At 32.8% G+C, this 21,793-nt stretch overlaps 1 protein-coding gene across 6 annotated transcripts in view; it reads left to right on the top strand.

Annotated features, from left to right (window-relative positions):
• LOC127719797 (uncharacterized) overlaps positions 1–20,892 on the top strand; it is a 31,594-nt gene extending 10,702 nt beyond the window's left edge. For 3 of the 6 annotated variants that reach the window (XM_052226069.1, XM_052226072.1, XM_052226074.1), the window contains 9 exons: positions 5,176–5,370; positions 6,879–7,111; positions 7,640–8,191; positions 9,833–9,844; positions 11,897–12,888; positions 14,066–14,230; positions 14,983–15,263; positions 16,881–17,066; positions 20,542–20,892. In XM_052226069.1, coding sequence (XP_052082029.1) covers positions 5,176–5,370; positions 6,879–7,111; positions 7,640–8,191; positions 9,833–9,844; positions 11,897–12,888; positions 14,066–14,230; positions 14,983–15,263; positions 16,881–17,066; positions 20,542–20,682 — 2,757 coding nt within the window. In that variant the 3' untranslated portion in view covers positions 20,683–20,892. Of the gene's footprint in view, positions 1–682; positions 850–2,523; positions 2,666–5,175; positions 5,371–6,878; positions 7,112–7,639; positions 8,192–9,832; positions 9,845–11,896; positions 12,889–14,065; positions 14,231–14,982; positions 15,264–16,880; positions 17,067–20,541 lie in introns of those variants that run through there. The other 3 variants (XM_052226071.1, XM_052226073.1, XM_052226070.1) reach the window with 3 other exon arrangements.
• The last annotated feature ends 901 nt before the right edge of the window (positions 20,893–21,793 follow it).

A 21,793-nucleotide genomic window follows, 5' to 3' on the forward strand; every position in this document is an offset into this window, starting at 1 on the left:
TTGTTGTTATAAAATCACGGATGACTGCTCATCACATATCACTTGATCTTTATTATTCGTCTATACTTACATTTGTAAACGATAAACACTGGTTTCGATAAAGTTAAGGTAAACCCCGTCAATAACAACTTTATTTTCTATTAAAAAAGTATGTACACCGGTTAAATTACATGCATTGTATGTGTACCTCTATGCACACCTAGCAATTTAAACTTTTTGAAGGAGGTTCTAGTTGTTTATATTCAGATAAAAGGTGTAACAAAATCTACACGATTTTTACAGGGGAAAAAAAAGGATGAATAATTCACCGCATGTGGGAGCTGTCATTATTCGAAACTGTGTGTGTTGTTTTTAAAAAACATTGGTTTTTAAATTGAGTAACATTTCAGGTCGATAAATAGGTCAAAAACATTGAATTTGTTAGGAATAAAGTTGTAATTACGTGATATTTAAACAATTAAAATACCATAATTTGAACTTTATGTTTGATACTTCAATTATATTTCACAAATTAGAACATTTTTCCATTTAATTTTGTTCCTTTAAGAATATCGGAGCAATAATGATACAATAAATTTTAACTAAAATACCTGTTTTTAAAATCAGACAATGAGAAAAGTATTTAAAAATCAATATTTACACAAAACGCGATATTGATAAGAGGTATGAATACACAATTTTGAAGTGAATTAAACATTCAAGTATTCTCTTATCAACATCAAGTTTTCTTAAAGGCGAACATTGAGAATATGGCTAGGGTGACAGAACAGTGTTAATATTTGATTTAGGACTTCTCGTTTTTGACATGTTAAAGATTAATTCAAATAACATTCAATGATGAAATCGAAGGTATGTTAGTTATTGTTAGTTGTAAAAGAGAACTATAATTTGCATAAACATATGTCCTCGCTTGACAAAATATAATGAAAGAATCATACTTGACCGCGGATGCTCTGTACACAATTACATAGTCATTGGTACAAGACCATGGATGCGTAATGAGGGTGAGACCCAAATTCTGAAAGTTCGGTTCACTATACCCATGTTGCTTACTATTTAATTTGAATTTGGCTATAGAATCACGCCTAGGATGACAATCGTTTTATAAGTAAAAAGAACAACTTGTGCTTTCCAAAATTTGATAAAACAAATTCCGGAAGTAAACGTTTATACTGATTTCTATTGGAATGCCCTGGTAGTCTTAGCAAAGTATATCCTCTACATGAACTGCGGCTGCGTAAATTGGTCGGTTTCAGATAAAACAGTTCTTACTTCTATTAGAATCGTTTTAGCACAATTTTGCATAAACGAATGGGTTATGGTGCGACAATAATGCACATGCAGAGTTAATGAATATGTCGATAGTGATCAGAATAATTGATGATACTGAAAATAGTATCAGGATCTTGCATATATGCTATCCTTATAGTGGCCATACTTTTAACTTCCTATATGTTATATCTGTAGTGAAAATATGAATATGTCCGACCCTTCATAAGGTCTTTATAACAAATACTTTAAACGCGATTGTAATGTCCTTTTCAATTACTGGACAATTTCATAATATGATTTTGATAGTGTTATTTTCTGCATTCTGATGAACTCACCGCTTGTCTTGAATCTTTGAACATTTTGAAAAAGGGGATGTATTTAGTGAATGAAGTGTTTCACTCCCGGATATCCTTTGTTTTATGAAACATATAGTAAGCTAGCTTAAGTTAATTTTCAAAGGTGTTATACATTCCAAAAAGTGTCATTTCTATTGGAAGTATCGACCCTTCAAGTTGACAGTTTATATTACCAATCAAGTATTGTGTGATGCTAATCACTTGATATAGCTTATCAACGTATTTAATATGAGTAACACGATGGGTCTCGCATGTGGAGCAGGATCTGTGTAACCTTCCGGAGCACCTGAGATCACACCCGGTGCTTGTTAGGATTTGTGTTGATCAGTCTTTAGTATTGATATACTGTAGTTTGTCTTTTCGTCATTTTTCGTTTTTTGCCATGGCATTGTCAGTTTATATTCGACTAAAGAGCTTGAATATTCCTTTCGGAATCTCTCGCCTCTCTTTTTTTCGGACGAAAAAAGGTGCAATTTTTATTGGTTTTATTTGGCATTAAATGTCAATCGATCAATCAATAAATTAATTAAATAAATTCGTCAAATCGTTGTCAATAGCATAAACGCAATAGTTTTGATTTCATGTTGTTTAATATTGATTGTACCTGTACATTGTATATTGCGAGAACGACAATTATTTCAAGGCCAGATTCGTGTTTATGAGATTGAGTTTTCAACACCTTTTTTATAACAAAACAAACATTTATTCTGAACATTTACATACAAACAATCAGCAACAACAATGAAAAATAAAAATTGTAGATGTATTATTACACTATCGTTTAAAGATCACATTCGACAAGTAAAGAGAACAATATGGGTTTTATACTAAAACCTATCGCCCAGGATTTACCTTTTGACCGAATTAAACATGATCAAGAATCCGAAGAAAGCACTGCTGTTTTACATTAAAGAATTAAGATCAGATTAAGTGTTGTTATAAACTTTAATCTAGTTCTGTGAAAGTTTGATATACATATATAATTTATTTAATGGCCGCAATCGTACATTGGCTTAAATGAAAATTCAAAAATGCCTGTAAGTAATTTTTTTATATGACATTTATAAAAACAAGGATATTGATAAATATTTATCTAATTTATCAATTCCATAGGCAAGAATATTTGCCGTTAACCTTTTAAACGCCAATGAGGTTGATTTAGCTAAATATATACGCGATTCAACTATTATGAAATTGATTGTGAAATGAGAATGATTGTGGGAAAGTAAACATGTTAATATTTGGATAATTTACCAATGTTAACTAAACTTGAACAAATTTATCTCGAAACTTTTTTTTAACGAAAAGACAACTTTTGTAAACTATATATACAAGAATGACAGGACAAGGATAGACAACATGATCTAAAGATATAAAAAAAAGTATTTTCAAAGAAAACTTAAGATTAAGTTACAGGACCCCGTCTAAAACGAGATTAAACTCCGACGTCCCGGGATGTTTTGGAGGAGGGGAACGGAGAATAAGCATTTTCTCCTTATCCACTGGTAGCATCTGTTGTATTGTTATGAAAAGAAGTTCCTTTATAAATAAAAAACTTCGAAATGGTAAAAATATTCTAGAATATTAATTCTACGGTAAGAAATATAACAGAATTTTTTTCCTGACGAAAAATAAAGTGTAAAAAATATTGTGCTACTAGGAACAGATATTATAGAACTGTTTATAACAAATTTTCCAGAGGAATTTCTATAAGGAGGAACAAATATACGTTGACAGTGTTATTTATTTTTTATGATAAGGCACATGGACCAAACAAAAGCAGTTAAATGTAACGGTCAAAGCTTAGAGAATGTGCTGGGCATAGCAAATGAAGAGTTAATTTTAGGTTTACAAACTTGTAGACTTCTTGTCCATTAAAATATGTTCAGAAATTCCTAAAACTGCCTAGAAACATAGGCGACTTATCAGAATTAAACCTGTCCTCAGTATTGACCGTAACTGACAAGTGAAATCTTCAAATAGGTTTAGAATAACTTATCAAAAATAAACATTACTTATCATGTATAATCAAATAGTTCAGATTACTTAATATCTATTTGATTTGAAGTTTTAAATGACTTACTCTCATGTAGAGAGATAGAAAAGATAGATGTCATATCTCAATAACGTTTTATCCTTGGGAATGTAAGCACTGTGGTCATTATATCAAATTTAAGTCATAATGTTTGTAATAACTAAATCCTGGTTTATAGTTAGCTAGTAGAGCAAAGGCACTCCAACTTCTTTTCGATAAAGATTTTACTTTTAATTGCTTGTTTATAATTTTAAAGTCAAAATATTTATATTTATAGGTATATATGTACCTCTAAATGTCATTATATTTCACGTGTCGTTAGCTTGCATATATCCCACATCTTTTTACTCACATCTTTACTATGACGGGTGTAACTAGTGGAGTAGGTTCTGTTGATCCAACAGAGCATAAATGATCCCCCCTCCCCAATTTTTGATGTGTTCGTGGTGCTAAAGCTTCAGTTCTGTGTAATGTTTTATTATTGCTGTTTCTAATTACGCGTTCTCCTTTTAGCTCATGGTTTTGTCTGTTTTCATTGAGTGTCCCCTCTCTTTTCTCTCTCTCTCTCTCTCTCTATTAATGTTTCAGGTTAGACTCCGTTATATCTTAAAGTAGAACCATCTTATTGAAGCATCTCTACATACCCTATTACCGGCTATCGGTTCTGCTGATGCAATAGGTAAAACAAATCAAAATATGCTGTACACGATGGCAAAATCCATTGTATTGAAATCCGGGCAATCGGAACGACAGACACAAATCTGCCGTGCACGAAAGCAGTAGTTTTTAATGGCAATCGGAAACACAGAACCGACTGAATCTACCGTGTTGATAGCCAGTCATGGGTTGTTTTCTGTCACCTGACCTGAGCAATATTGATTTTAGAACCTATTAATATTTTAATAACTGGTGATATATTTATCTGATCAGTTGCACGTAGTTTGATCAGTATGATTCATGGAGTAAAATGTATAGTCAAACCTAATACTATAGAATACTATTGGATGGTTGATTTTTGCTTGTTTAACGTCAACTGGCAATTTGTTCATGCATGTCCATGACGTGAACAAATAAAAAAATAAAAACAATATAGATATAGTTTCTGCAAGATAGGATGATCGGGATGAAGGGCGAGAAATTTGGACCGCAACTTGAAAATGAGGGTATTCTATGTTGGATAAGGGCAGAACTTTGCATAGGAACAGACCACCTATCAACTCCTCAACTGTTGTTGCAAGGGTTATTTAACATGCAGAGCGCGTGATACTTCCATACACTCCATTCCGATAGGACGTGGCTGCGTATGTATACATACCGCATGGTCAACAAACCCTCCTCTTTAGAAATAGACTGCCGGAATGGGAAAAGTCAAGGTGACCACATTTCTATACCCAAGTCAACTCTGGGGGTCAATAATACTATTGAGCATCCATTGATTTTCTGTTAATTTGACATAACATCCTAATAGAATATTTACAAAATATTTTACTTATAATATCCTATCTATTGTAGGTTGCACCAGATTTAGGAAGACTGCTTGCCACCTATCAACTGGTTCCAACATTTGAAAGATCAGACCGTCACCATTGTTTTATAGATAGTCTTGAGAATATAGATAACCTTCCTGCACCAGTACCTCCACCAACAACAAAGCAGCAAATTTTTGACGTCAACAAGTATTCCCATGTAGACGATAGGGCACTGAAGGTAAAATGTTAAAAGAGGAAATAACAATAAAAGGGTCGTAAAAGGGGGTATGTGCACGGACGAACTGGTCATTTCAAAGTGAAAGAAAAATGAAAAAATAGCATACACATTGCTTTAGTACAAAATTGCACGAAACACGATATATGATGAGCTTCAAGCACGAATACACGTGAAATAAAAATTGCAAACACATTCAACGAAAATAACTCTTTAACACCCGCCACTTACTTTTAGTATACCATCAAAAATACACAATATTAGACAAAAAATCTTAGAAATTCAAATCAACCTTTTCTCAAATGTGAACCTAACATTGCATCATAATGCAATATTTACATTTCTAATTATTGGCAATCAATTATAATTCAATTGGACAATACTGACAATTGTAGCTAACACTACACAGATCAAGGTATTATTTGCCTTTTATTAAAGACCGCAAATATAGTCGCCATCTCCGTGAGTGTATATAATATGTATTTAATTTAGTTTCATATGCAAGACCAAGACATATATACAAGCAAGCTAGCCACCACGTGCACCTTTCTGTTCTAATTGCTTAATCTTTAGTTTTCTATGTTGTGTTTTGTATACTGTTCGTTTGTCTTTTGGTCTTTTTCTTTTTTTTTTCCATGACATTGTCAGCGGTTTATTTTCGGCCTTTGAGTTTAAATGTCCCTTTGGTATCTTTCGCCTCTCTTTGTCAAGTGACGGGGAGATCGTATTGACACTTGTGTATTGTTGGCAATCATCTGTTGACCTCGAGCTCGTAGATGTCGTTTGGAATTTGTGTCATTGGGCTCCTATCTGTTTCACGTTTACATCACAACTTTATTCAGATATGTCTCTTCGACTGTTACCCTTGACATTAGTAATGAAAGTAGAAATCTACATATTTTAGTCTTAGATACATGATTTATTTTTATTAGTTGTTATTGGCTTTGAACTAGCTGTCAGTAACTGCGAGTACTCTCAGATCTGTACTTAGTGTCTTTTTGTTGTGGGGATGTATAATTACCTGTCCACATCCAGTCTATGTTTTTATTAAATGTATTTATATTTGTATCTATCTGATGAGTTAAGCCTTTTTCAACTGATTTTTATAGTTTGTTCTTATATGTACTGTTACACCACTGTCCCAGGTTAGGGGAAGGGTTGAGCGCTCACAAACATGTTTAACCCCGCCACATTCTTTATGTGCCTGCCCAAAGTCAGGAGCCTGTAGTTCAGTGGTTGTCGTTGGTTCATGTCTGTCATATTTGTTTTTCGTAAATTGTGTTGTTATAGATTAGGCCGTTAGTTTTCTCAATTGAATAGTTTCATATTTTTCATGTCGGGGCCTTTTATAGCCGACTATACGGTATGGGTTTTTCTCATTGTTGAAGGCCGTATGGTTGCCTATAATAGCTTACATCCACTATATTTGAACTTTGGTGGATAGTTGTCTCATTGGCAATCATACTTCATCTCCTTATTTTTATATTAATGAGATGTTTGTGTTTTCCTAGGCACCAAAAGGCTTACACAAACAACCACTGTCCGCATTGGTAGAATATCTGATTAACGGGTACAACGACGATCTATCAAAAGTCCGAGTGATTTACAGATGGATAACAGCTCAGCCAATAGATCAACTGAACATACCGAAGAAAGAACCTTCGCAATCACACACACTATTCCAGTTATGGCGGATAAAACACAGAAAAGGGAATTATGCTCAGTTAGTCAGTTTACTATGCCGGTAAGAGCTGATAATAATAATCATGATATACTAATCTTTCAAAGTTTATAATCTAAATTTAATGTTAAAAAAGGAAGAGAATAAAACTATTGTGAAAACAAAACTGGGACTACTATGCTCAGTTAGTCAGAATACTCAAAGGTAAGAGCTGATCCATCAAAGCTTATAATCTGAATTTTCAAAAGAATGAATAAAATTACAGTGAACACACATTTTGAAATACATTTACGTAGTATACTATCAGCTATCAAACATTTGAAAGGTGAATATAAAAGGGTGAATCAATACTCTTACAATTAAATGTTATTGATGAAATGTATTGAAAGGAACGACAACATTATAAGAATGAATAAGAATAAGAGTAAGAATAAGAATATCGTAAGAGGAATACTGATATTTCAATTCAACTTTATATAATTACGTCACAGAAACCATGAGCATACTTAGTCTAGTAGTTTTAGTGTATGTGCTACCAAAACGAACATAACAGGTGATAAAAGTCTTTATTGATCTTTTGATATATTGTAGGTTTGCACAATTACCATGCATCATAATACACGGTAAATTAAAAGGGTCCACATACGATGTAGGAGAACATCTAGACGACGAACAGCATTATGGTGAATGGAATGCTGTCTTGGTGGACGGATATTGGCGTTTCATCAATGCATACTGGGGAACGTGCGCAGAGGGAGGGTCCGATGAAACGCAATGGGAATGTGTTGATAAGGGTGATGAGGTCAAAGGTGATTCTTTGAATAAACAGCTGTTTTATGCTTGTGATGAGAATTATTTCTTGACGGAACCTGATCAGATGATCAGCACACATTTTCCAACGGAACCTGCATGGCAGCTTAAGAAAGATGTTGTAACTGAGGAACAATTTCAAACACAAGCCTTTCTAAAGGACCGTTTCTATAATCTCCAAATGAAATTAGAATTTCCAAAAATATGTATAGTGAAATCTGCAGGAGAAGAAATCGAATTACAATTTCAACTGCCAAAGGATCGAGCAATAAATCTAGATTTTCAGTATCTACTTTTTAGATTAAAATCTGCATCATCAGGGAATTTACCAAGGTAAATAATGATCACAATACTTGTATTAGTAAGATAGATTAATAATTCTGACTCAGATAATCACATATACGAATAGATCCACAGTAATATATTCCTTCTTGGGAATTCATATACACATGTATGCATGTACAAATATTCTGTGAATTCTAACATTTTTGCAATCTTTTATCAATGAGAAAAATGCAACATTTAAGAGTCATTGCTCTAATTAGCACTCACAAGGCTTACAAAATAGGACCTAGGATTCAAAATTCCTAGAACCTTATTTCTAAAGAACAATTCCTAAACCTCTTATACTTTAGCATACGTTTCCGGGCACTATTTTCAATATAAATGCACTTGACGATATATAATACTTTCTTAATTTATACTTCTTATTTCAAAGTATGAATTAAAATTTACGATGGCAAATAATATTCACTATGAATTGTTACGATGATTATTTCTTCATTTCGGAAATAACATATTAAAATAAAATACAGCAGACAAGAATGAACAAAAAAGGATGAGCTCTTTCAGTGTTATAAAGCCGCTTTTCCCGCTTCTATTCGTGTTATCCTAAGTGTGCTGTGTACATCTATAGTTGACATCCTACAGTAATACATATACCGACAAATGAAAATGAAAACATTATTTGACAGATACTTTTCTTGATTTTCTTCATCTCGACATAAACAGGTTGGGGCCAATTACAAAACTGGGTTATAATACTAGTATCCCATTTGGGGTATTATAATCCAAATGGGATATTAAAAAAAACAGTGCAAACAATCTTTATTTTTTAAATTAGCAAAAATATTGAATAAGGCATTTTCTTAGGTCAGTATTAGAAACGTTGGAAAATTGAATAAGTTGCTATAGGTTGATCTCCTTGAAAACAACACCATTCAAGGGATCAAACTCATAAAAAACTAGCTATTCAGAAAAGCTACTAACCAAAAGTTGTATCCTCTAATGTAATCAATTGAACTTTGTAATAATTTCCCTTGAATCCAAAAACACTTTTATGCACAGTTAATTTATATCCAATTTGGATGATTTGTCCCAACCTGATGAAACAGTTCACACGGGAAACACGATAATAGACTGATTGTTTTTGTTAATTTTCATCAATGATCACACTAATGCAATAAAAATCTGGCAAAGTTTTTTTTACCTTGCCTGTTATAGTTGAAATTGTTTGATATTACCCAGTATTTTTCTAGCTTCAGTGCACTAATATAGCGTTGTCAACGCTAGCAAAGACTTCGGTTTAAGGAGATGATAAGTCTTGAACTTGCACAAAGGTGTGAGCTTTTGATCCGTGCTATATGTATCTCTGTGACTCTGAGATGAAAACACAATGACAGAACCACACAATAAAAATAGTTTACAAAATACACTTCAACAAAACAAAAGAAAAGAAAATCACTGATTAGCAAAATTCCAAATTAAGCAGGAGACTCTTTAACTAAAGTTTGTGTTAATACACACGTTCTGCTCATGTATGCGACAAGTTCAGCAAGTATAACCGGGCATAATAAACATATCATTGCTGTTGTGTTTTATGTTCTATGATACCGTAAATATATATGAATATACTGTACTGACATTAGATGTGTTTATTTAGAATGTATATATTATAAACTGATATTTTTGTAGTGTTACCGATCTGTAAGTCTATAGTCATAACAGCATGATGCATGTTTTTTCAACATGATAATATACTAGTATTTTTTCTATATTTTTACTTTATATGCTAGACTTTTAATAATCTGCTTTTAATGCTTTATATATTGCTATTGATTTTCGATTTAAATATTAGTAGTTATTTAATTTCACATTAACCAATATTGCATGACAGACATGATTTCAACATGATTATTTGCACGCAACAAGGAAATTGTACTGACCCAGTAACTGCAGAATCGGACAATTTGTGCATCCATACTATGTACTGATTTGAATAGTAGTTACAGAAATATTTCATTGAATGTCCCTCATCTGTCAGACATTAACGAAAAAGATCACTCGTGCTCACTATTTTTTGTGTACCATTTTGAAATGTTTTTTTTTAATTCGTTCAAACGAACTGTTTACCTATACAAATTTTTCAAGTCAATACTCAAGGGAATTACCTTGAAACCATTTCATAAAATTCTTTGATAACCTCAGGATAATACATAATGAGAAAATAACGGAATGTTTTAAGTGCCAGTCTTTGTAAGAATAGGCAATTAAGAAAAAATTCAAAACATGGCCCCAAAAAACCCACCGACCTAACCACCCTATTATGAAGGTACCCTCATCCTGAGTTAGATATTTCTCGAATTACCAGACATGGTAGGTCTTTCGTTTCTGCGTGTCTGGTAATTCGAGAAATATCTAAATAACTTTTGGTTAGAATGATAGCAAATTACGGAGTTATCTCCCCTTATTTGTTAATTTCTAGTACATTTCAACCAAATTATATCTTGAATTACTAGAACAGGGAAAGGAAAGGAATGGTATATGCATGCACCATTATACATTCTGAACTTAAATTAATGTAAAGCTGAGTGGGTTTTTGTTTGTCATGTTTTCACCACTGCCTGATTCTTATGCAGATTGGTACTTAAGGCATACTAATTGTTTACGAAATAGCTCTCGTGTTTTTCGGCATTAATCTTTGTCACTTATAAAAAACTAACATTAATTTTACTTACACATATACACGTTTACAAAGTAGAGAACACGAAGACATTCAATATTTTACTTGCATGTTGTTTTTTTAAATAAACACCAAACATTTAACTCTTTTGTTCTATTAAAATAAGCTGAAACTGTATATATGCTACATGTATGCTTAAACGTCTTTAAAATTTGCAATTTCTGCAGTTTTTTCGAATGTTTAATTTATATGTCCTATTTAATGCTTATTGGTCTGTCTCCTTTTTTATCGGTGATATAATTTGTACGTACAGATATTGGTCTAGATCCGCCCTCTTCTTAATCTCAGATATGCAGTAAAAAAGTTTATCTAAATTTTTAGTGAAATTGTGTTTTAAAAAGTACGACTAGTTAGTTTACGTATAACCATTCAATAATTTATAAGTTGAGAAAAAAGAAACCAATTACTAATAAAATGAACGTCCTGGCAACAAATAAAGATATCCGATTCGATAGTATTGCCGCTGAAATTATTCGCAATCATTCGAACAAGATTCAGTTATGATATAACCAACATGAATGTCTGAGTTCAAATGGTTAAAACAAAACATGGGCTTTGATACAATATTTTAGTGTGCTCGCATTTTATACATCAGAAAATAAAAATTTACATATAAAACACACTATACAACATAAAATAATGATTCAAAACAAAAAATATTACAGCTTATTTAGCTACAATACATACCAGTTATTTTGTGTATGGTACAAATTATTAAATTGCTGTTAGATATAGCTAGTTATTCGTCAAGGTTGTGGGTTAGAGGTATTCTTAGACAAGGCAACACACATTATAGATATGTATCTTGATGACTAATATAAATAAAGTGCAATTTTAGCAAGAATATGATAATAAGATTAACGTACTTGCAATAGTTTCGGGTTTATTTTGAATTGCAATAAAGATTTCACAAGTAAGAGGCTATTGCATCTAATTAAGGATTATGTTTCAAATCACATAATTGTTATCAAAACAAACAATTTATTTCTTGGTTATCATCAACTATTTACTTGCAGGTATGATCGGTATGTCTTTTTACAAAGAAAGAAACCCGACATCTTACACATTCGAGTACGATCTCCTGTGAAAGACATATTTCGATTCGAACTGGTAGGAAAGGATGTAACAATAAACGAACCTGGTTATGATTACGACTGGGTAGCAGTCTATAAATTTGATTTCACTGGAAGTACTGCCACAGATGTTGATGCTTTCCCAGAATGTCCTGTGATTGGTTGGGGTCCTGGACGTGCTGCAGTGGAATGTGGAATGGCACCTATGAGTCATTTTGGTGGGGAAATTCTTCCCGCGAATGATGGAAAGTTAGAAATCAAATTCAGTACAGTAAATGGACAGGATTGGAATAAAATGGATATAAAAGGACAGTTAATCCGTGGTGGTAGCACACCTGAAGAAGTTTCAGACCACATTGTTCATAGAGTGGAAAATGGAGACATAATATTCAACTTGACGACACCAAAGAAGGGGGAATATGCATTTAAAGTGTACGCAAACGAAGAAGGAGATAGGGAGCCGAAAAACGTTTGCAATTATTTAATTACTTCAAATCAAAAGCAAGACAATACTCCTTTCCCAAGGAATTTCTCGGAATGCCTTGGAGAAAAAGAGGCATTCCGTGCTATGGGACTTAAAGCATTAACCCATGAATCAGGGTACATAGAAACTGGAGAGGAAGAACTAGAAATAGCTTTCCAGAAGATAGGTGACATTGACTTATCGCTCAATTTATCAGGCAGTTTGATACATGCTGAAATGGCCAAAAGATTAATTTCCGAAGAGGTTAATGGGAATAAAATCACATATAAAATTCGATTCCCAGGTAATGGAAATTATGGCCTGAGGTTAATGGGTAACAGAGGCCAAGGAAATGAAGTTATGTACGAATATGTTGTTAATTATAAACAGAAAAAACAAAAACCGAAACCGAAAGAAGAGAAACCACCACCTGAACCAGAACCTACAAAACAACCAATTTCTATTAGTCAAGGTATGCTAAAACAACCAATTATTATTAGTCACGGTATCCCAAAACAACCAATTATTATTAGTCAAGGTATGATTGCTATTACAATTATAAATAAGAAAAATACCTTCTTCTCATATGACAGATAACAACAAGCATGGAGATTGTAATATAAAAAAGATAGTATGCATTTTATCCTCTTATGGGCTAAAAATCCAGGAACACGCATACAAACATTAGTGGAAAAACTGAAGAACGTTTTGAGACCATGTGGTGCTTTTCATAAATACACCCAGAAGTTTAACAGAAGACTCCTTTAATTAAACCAATGGTTTAGAGGGGTACTGTACATATGGCTGTTATAGGGATGGTTAAACCAATGCTTTAGAGGGGTACTATACATATGGCTGTGAGGGATGCATTTATACGCAGTCATGTTCATTCGGATATAAGACTTTAATCCGAAAGCTCATGTAGGTAGAGTACAAAGCTCTCATTACGAAAAAAATACCCTTTGAACATGTCTAAATTTCCAATCCTTTTATATACCAATTGAGGAAGTTCGTTGTCAATTTATTATGATCTTGCATAAACATGAAATATTTGTCAATGGATGTTAAGCAAACAACAATCAACAATCAAGATTTAAATTGTTCAATATGTTTAATTTTTTAAAGACAAAAGTGTTCTAAAAGTATGAACAACTAAAAAAAAAATATCATTTCTTTATGAATTGTATAGCTTTGTTAGCAAATACATACAACTTTGACAGCACTAAGAGCCCAACATATCACGTTAGCAAAATGGCTTGCACAAATGTATTCAATTTTAAAACCTTTTTTGTCTACCAGTATAATAACTAGTACTGAAACTGTACGTATTGAATTGTGTTACTGTTTAAACTACATTACTAGTAATTGTTCCCAATCTTCCATTTTGCGTTTGGTTTTCAAAAATGCGTTTCTTTATCTGAGCACTTCCACTGCATGGTTGATATAGAAAACTCAAAAGAACGGAAACATACTTAGTGGGAAATTAGGGATTTTGATAAGTACGCGCATCTGAAAATGACAAGCCCCCCAAAAAAAAGTTTGCATCCCCCAGTTTTTAAAGTATGAGGAGGAACAACTGCCACCCTTGACTCCGGATCTTACGCCCCTGAAGAAACTGACAAAAATATTTTTCTATCCTTTGTTTTTAGATGTTCCCAATGACTTAAGAAAAAAAATAAAGCGATCTATTGATGACCAGAATGATGTTGAACTTGAAATGGCAATAGAAGATTTAAAAAGCCTTGGTCTTCCGACAGCACAAAAAGATATTGAAACAGCAGAAATCGAATTAGGTGTTATGAAAACAAGGAGAGGTATTATATGAATTTTGTCCTTTTTAATTATCAACTGGTTATACGCTTTGAAATAGACAATAGTTAAATTAGATAGTTTCCATTTGATTAAGTTTTTGATATCGTTTATTACATGTATATTTAAAAGTGTTTTTGACGTACTAAACAATTGCAAGATAAACAGCTGAAATAAAATTTGAGCAATATAGCACTCATGGTGTCAAATTACCGAAGTCACCGATAACGTGGGAATGATTCAACCGACAATCCGATGCACATCAGATGCGTCAATAGTAGAAGCCTGTTATGCTACCGTCAATAGTAGAAGCCTGTTATGCTACCGAGAATTATTGATACTTGTGTTATTTACATGTATGTCTGTAGTCAGCCGAAACCTTCAACTAGTTCGAGGTTACAGAACATACTAATACGAGAGAAACAATTGATAATTTTAATTCCTATCTCAAAAACAAGTATTAAGGATCTTTATATTGATGATACTGTTTGAGGGTTGGAGACAATATTTCGTTAAGTTGTACACGAGCCATTCAACTCATTGCCATGGGGCGATTGCATTTTAAAGTGATACAATATCAAGATAGGATTTTGTTTTTGGTTATTTAGAACTTTCAACTTTGTTACCCAACTTAAAAAAAATATCAAATAAAGCAAAATCATTTTCAAAAATGGTATTTCATATAATCAGTGACACTCATACTTTGTGTATCATCCTATTGTTCTTACTAATAAAATGACATCTCGTTATACCATAGAATTGAATGAGGCCACTGAAGTGAGAGATATGGCTTTGATTAAAGAAGCAATGTCAAAAGCAAAACGATGTTCGTATGAAAAGAGACTACCTACAGAAATGGCGTTAGCTAAAGCAATGCTGGAAAGACTCAGAAATATAACAAAACTTATGCATGCAGTTCTCTCCCTTGACCAAAAGACCATTGCAGAAATTAAAGGATACCAAAATCCTCCACCCGCAGTACATAGAGTAATGATGGCTACTTTGTTAATACTGGGTCATTGGGAGGAGGAAACCGAGGTAATGTATAAATAAAAACAAGATACAGTCAGACCTGCATATGAAGGTCACGCTCGGTACCAGGTAAACATTGCCTGTTAAGAAAGGTGACCTCTGGGTTGAAATTGAATATGCATATTTATATGTATATTTATTATACTTCACGTCAAAATGCCAGAATTTGATTGGATAATACGAGGGGAATAATTTATTCTATCCCATGGCTCAACGGGAGTCATTTTTTTGAATGCCACCCTCTCGTGCAGACCAATCAAAAATCGAATAAATTAAAGGACAATGAATTGAATTCACATGAATGAATTAAAGACAGAGCTCAAGATCTACGTTTTGGCCTCATAAGAACTTTTTCATAGATTGTCAAAATGAAAGATAAATTTTCTTGCTTCACTTCTGTTGGTTTTCTGATAATTGTTACGTTGTTGTGTATGTGACGTTAAAATGCAATAATGATTGAACATTCAGTATAATAAATTAAACAGCACATAGCTGAGACGGCGATAGAGTAGATTGATACCCCTCGAAAAAGCATTGTCAACCTCGGCTTCGCCTCAGTTGACAATGTTTTCTCGGGAAAACAATCTGCTCTATCACCCTCCCAGCTATGTGCTATTTATATAATGTATTGCTACAGCTGAAGAAAAATGTGACCTGACAAGACAGGATCGATTAATATGGTTGACCTGTAAAGCAGGTTTGACTGTAGCTGAGCAAATAAATTACTTTGCTCTCATCAAATAGAGCTTAGTAAAGTAGAAAACATCCAAATCCATATTTCTATTATTTTGGCGTGCTGTTCGGTTGCTGTCTCTTTTGTGTAGTTGCATACATAAAACATATTTTAATATCAGTAAAACAAACTAGTAAACTTTCAAATCGAAGATGTCAATTTTTTTCGCGCGTGAAAACTTCATCGAGAACGCAGAGAGCCAAACATTTCAAACGCAAACAAAATCCCAAAAAATATTAAACCCTAGAGCAAGACAAAATGAAGATATTACGTGGAATAAAAGAACTACATGTAGCTGTGATCAAATTTGTTTAAAGGGACCACAGCTCTAGTGTCACGATAAAGTATATAATTTTGAAACTTTGATTATCTATGCTTTTAAAAATGTATGTTAATTAAGTGTCCTCATGTGTTCATAGAATTTTGAAAGATAAAAGGTTTCTTATAAAATCATAATATTTTGGAAGAATTCTTTTATATGTAAAAATACTATAATTCCGCACAATCTGTTCTATGTTCAGAAAATGAAATGCAAACGTGGCCTTCATTGAGGGGCCTTATGGGGGGTCTCATCACGATTCACGAGTTGATTTTTTTGTCAATCACGATTCACAGAAATTAAATTTCCAAGATCACGGATCACGAAAATATAAAAAAAAAAAAAATCTGTAGAAAAACGGATCACGATAGCGAAAATGCGCCGATCACGAAGAACGAAAATAACCCATCAGGCCCCTCTTCATTGAATCATGTCAAAATGAATGTGTACTTTTAGTAAATGAATGTAAAATATGTTTTAAGTTTCTCTTCAACTTGTGAGTTTTCAATTTGAATGTCCTTTGATATCTTCCGCCATTTTGTGTTATAAAAATAATCATATATGATCACAGGAATGGAGGAACGTCCAAATTGCCCTTGGGAAAATGGGAAAAGATGCAATTAAAAGAAAGATACAAGAACTTACAATAGACGATATTCCTGTTGACGTTGCCCTTGGTGCACGAGATCTGATACGAGACTTTACATTGGACCAAGTCAGAATGGTCAGTGCTGGTGGTGCTACATTTTATGTTTGGGTAAGTTTCGTAACCGTTACTATCATACAATGACACACGTTCAAAACATGTTATTGTTGTGGAGATGGAGGGGAAATTATACACTTTAAAGTGTATAAGATTTAAAAAAATATATTCTCAGCAATGGCAATGAATGTTTTTATATATTTCTATATGTTGATATAAAACAAGTGAAGTACATGTACATGTACATGTACGGTAATAATATACACTGTAGATATACGTACCTACAGTCAAAATAAATATTTGGTAACACAACATTAGATTCATATGTCGGCTTTCACTCTTGAAATTTTTGGTGCTTTATAGATAACAACTGAAAAGAAATTCGTTTTTATTTCTATTCAGAAGACAAAAATACATATTCAAAAAAAATCTTCAAATTATGAACTTTTAATGTGTTTGTCGAACATTCAAGATTTTATTATCATTTATATTAATGTGGATTAGATTTTGAATTTTTATTTTTTGTATTTAGGATAAGTTGAATACAATAATTTGTTTTCTTTTAAATGATATTGTAGATCAGAGAGTATACAAAAGAAATTTTGAAATGGAGAAAAATTGGAGTTTCTTATGCATAGTAATTGTATATTTGTTTTCAAGCTAGACTGTATTACTATATATATTTTTCGAGTACTTAGCTAGACATTTTTATTTAGATTTCTTCCACAAAGTTAAAAAAAATATATATTTTAAAACGCTAATTATACAAAATATTGATTTTAAACCGCTAATTTTACAAAATATTGTTATAGTCTATTTTCAAAATTATCGACGCTGTAACAAAAAGTCATGTTAATGTACATCGGAAATATAACGAAGGGATCCATGATGAAATTTGTAAATTCCTAACGTCTTCGGTTTTATATCAACAGAGGTTTTCGTTTATTTTGCACTATAATGTTTATCATTTAATACTTTTCCCGACGGATTTCTTCTTTTTCCTGATTTTTCGAGACCTTTCAAATGAAAACAGATTCTACCAATGCATCTATAGTGTGATATGCTCTTGATCCTCTCTTTACATTTAAAATGACAAATACGAAACGATCGAATTTCGCAATTGGTTTTAAATCAAAAGGAATAGACATAGTTTACCTCTTGTTATCAGTTAAGCGATCATTCACTGACAGAGGTTTAGATCTAAATTATAAAAACTTCACCTGAAAGTTGTGCTGAAGAATGACTCAAATCATCACTTCACAAGTTCTTCGGTTGACATCAGAAATTGGTTAATCGCTACAATGTCACAGTTTCTCAATCCACTTATTTCATATTTTAACTCCGCCATAAATCCCACATGTTAATTCATGTCAACTTGACACTATTTCTGATTTGATGCCATGTTATCGACTTTGGTACTTACTTCTTTGTATAACTTTGAAATCATATGACGGGTGATATATGCAAAGTCCCACATGTCAATTTATATCAATTTGACACTATTTCTGATTTGGTGCCATGTTATCGACTTTGGTACTTACTTCTTTGTATAACGTTGGAATCGTATGACGGGTGACATATACAAAGTCCAACTTGTCAATTTATATCAATTTGACACTATTTCTGATTTGGTGCCATGTTATCGACTTTGGTACTTACTTCTTTGTATAACGTTGGAATCGTATGACGGGTGACATATGCAAAGTCCCACATGGCAATTTATATCAATTTGACACTATTTCTGATTTGGTGCCATGTTATCGACTTTGGTACTTATTTCTTTGTATAACTTTGGAATCGTATGACGGGTGATACATGCAAAGTCCTACATGTCAATTTATATCAAAAATTGGTTAATCGTTACAATTTCACAGTTTCTCAATCCAGTTATTATATATTTCAACTCCGCCATAAATCCAACATGTTAATTCATGTTAACTTGACACTATTACTGAATTCGTGCCATGTTATCCGACTTTGGTACTTACTTCTTTGTATAACTTTGGAATCGTATGACGGGTGATATATTCAAAGCAAGAGATGCTCATGTTGTTGACTCGCCTGAATATATCTCCATTTTGATTTTTTTGAAATTCAGGTTGTTTCACTCCCATTTTTGTCTGTTTTATACAAAGGCTTATAAAGAGAACTTAACATCGGTATGCTACTTTTATGTTTTATCATCGGCTAGCCTACGATAGTTAGCGAGAAAGACGGAGGACACATTGTGTCCGTCCGTTCGTCCGTCCGTCGTACCAATTTCTTCTTAACCGAAGAACGAATTTCAACGAAACATTCAAATAAGCTTTATTACGTAATGTACTTGTTCATCTTCTATTATACGTTTTGATCAGAATTATTTCAGGGGTTTTCCATACTAAAACATGGACTTTGCTCTTTCATATTATATGGGGGAGGGGGACATCCACCATCCTTCTAACCAGTTAATGGATTTCAAAGAACTTTCAAGGATTCTCAATGACATGATGTCAGAGTGCAACTCCTGTTTTACTTTTTGATCAGACTGATGTCTGGGTATTCCAATACAACAACAAGGCATTTGCCCTTTCATACAAAGATTATTGCATCCATCATCCGCAAATCCTTCTAAACCAGTGAGTGGATTCCAATTAAACTTTCACGGATTATTCATGACATTATGAAATTGTGCACCTCCTATTTTTCTTTTGGATCCAACTCATATTTGGGATTTTCCTCACCAAAGCATGGATTTTGCCGTTGCTGTTTTTTGGTGTATCTTTTTAGTATCCGCAACTCTTCCTAAACCGCATTTTACAATTTAGTGAACTATTTTCACAAACATTACCATATAATGCTATTGTGCACCTCCTACTTCGGTTTAATCTCATTTATTTGGGGGATTCCCTTAGCAAATTATGGACTTTGCAAGGGATAGGTGTATCCTTTATTGAGCTTTGTTCATAGTCCCTTTAGTTAACTTCCCATTTTTGACGTCTTTAACCTGTAATGTCTTGTTTTAATTTCAGTTGTAAATTTTTTACCATAAAAAACCTGACGATTTTGTTACATCTGTTTTTGTCACCTCATCCACTAATCACAACCGGTGATCTGATCAGGGAACTAAATGTCTAGCATATCATAAATACATTTTGTACAAAAAATGCCAATGACATTTTTCAGACTATGCCCCAGTGTGTATTGTATATCTTGCTCTTGTTTTTTTTACTATACCGTATGCTTTTTATATTAGCATTTTTGCTAGCATTTCTAAAAATTCAGATGTATTAAATCTAATGTACAGTTTAAATCAATTTTATTAAATAGTTTACCTCGAAATGTAACATGTTGTTTAAAGATATGAGAAAATAATAAAGGATAGGTATTGAGTCAATGGAAGGTTTTTGTTTCTTAAATGTGAAGATATTTCAAAGTACGCAATTCGCACGTTTCGTTTAAACACGAAGAAACAGGATGTACTTTTTAAAAATGTGTACCCACGTTATAATGATTTATTTCATTGTAAATAACTGACATTATGTTGTTTTAGGTGAAGGGGTTAACAGAAGAAATATGTCAAAGGAACAAGGAAATAATTAAGGACATCAGACCAAGAACAAGTCGTCGACGCAGGAGTACAATGATGTCAGAAAAATCTTTCTATTCTGAAAGAACAATGCCATATGATTAATTCAAAACATAAATGTATTTATACATTAGTATTCCGCTTCTTATTCCAAATCAAAACAATTGCAAACAAATTATTCCGACTATCAACTGTGATGCAAAGCTGTCTGATATAAATTTTACCGAACTGACTTGATTTATATTCCGTCCTATTTTAATCTAATATGTATTTATTTAATGTTAACAAATACCATGATTAAATTGTCAAAAATAATTGGTGATATGTAATTTAATTTATATGCCTACTTTTCCATTTAGTCTAACGTTGTTTTATAACAATATGAAGATGTGGTATTATTGCCAATGAGACAACTATCCACCAGGGTCCAAATGGAGTGGATGTAAGCGACTACAGGCCACTGTATGGCCTTCAACATTGAGAAAAACTCATACCTTACAGTCAGCTTTAAAAGGCCATGACATGACAAAATATGAAACAATGCAAACGAGTAAACAAACGGCCTGATTTATGAAATATTCTAATATGACGTGCTTCTTTCGCTTTGTAAAGAACACCATGATAAAATTCTCGATATATCTATACTTAGAACATACTCAGAGATGTACATAATAATGGCTGTTACAATATACCTCCCACCACTGAATTACAGGCTTCTGACTTTGGAAAGTGGTAGTTCAGAACAATAACCTTTAATAGTTGACACTAGACGTTAAGCAAACAATACTTGACCAATCTATAACTGTTCATTACTTCATTCATTTGGAATTTTATGCGACTGTCATACAAGTGAGAGGTTTAACTAGCTATAAAACCAGGTTTAATCCACCATTTTCTTCATAAGAAAATGTCTGTATCAAGTCAGGAATATGACAGTTGTTATCCATTCGTTTGATACGTTTGAGCTTTTGGTTTTGCCATTTGATTACGGACTTTCCATTTTGAACTTTCCTCGGAGTTCGGTAATTTTGTTATTTTACTTTTTAGAATGACATCATCATTTTGATTTAGTTGTTGTTACGAGGTCAGACATGAAAGGAAAGGAATTTTAGTTGTTTGTTCAATTGAAATTTACGTGCTTATTTGGCGTCATTGCAACCAAACATGTATAACCCCTTAACAAGAAATGGTGAATATTTGTGTGAAAGTATTCCAA

Source organism: Mytilus californianus, unplaced genomic scaffold (genome assembly GCF_021869535.1).
Source record: "Mytilus californianus isolate M0D057914Y unplaced genomic scaffold, xbMytCali1.0.p SCAF_11, whole genome shotgun sequence".
Taxonomy (NCBI): Eukaryota; Metazoa; Mollusca; class Bivalvia; order Mytilida; family Mytilidae; genus Mytilus; species Mytilus californianus.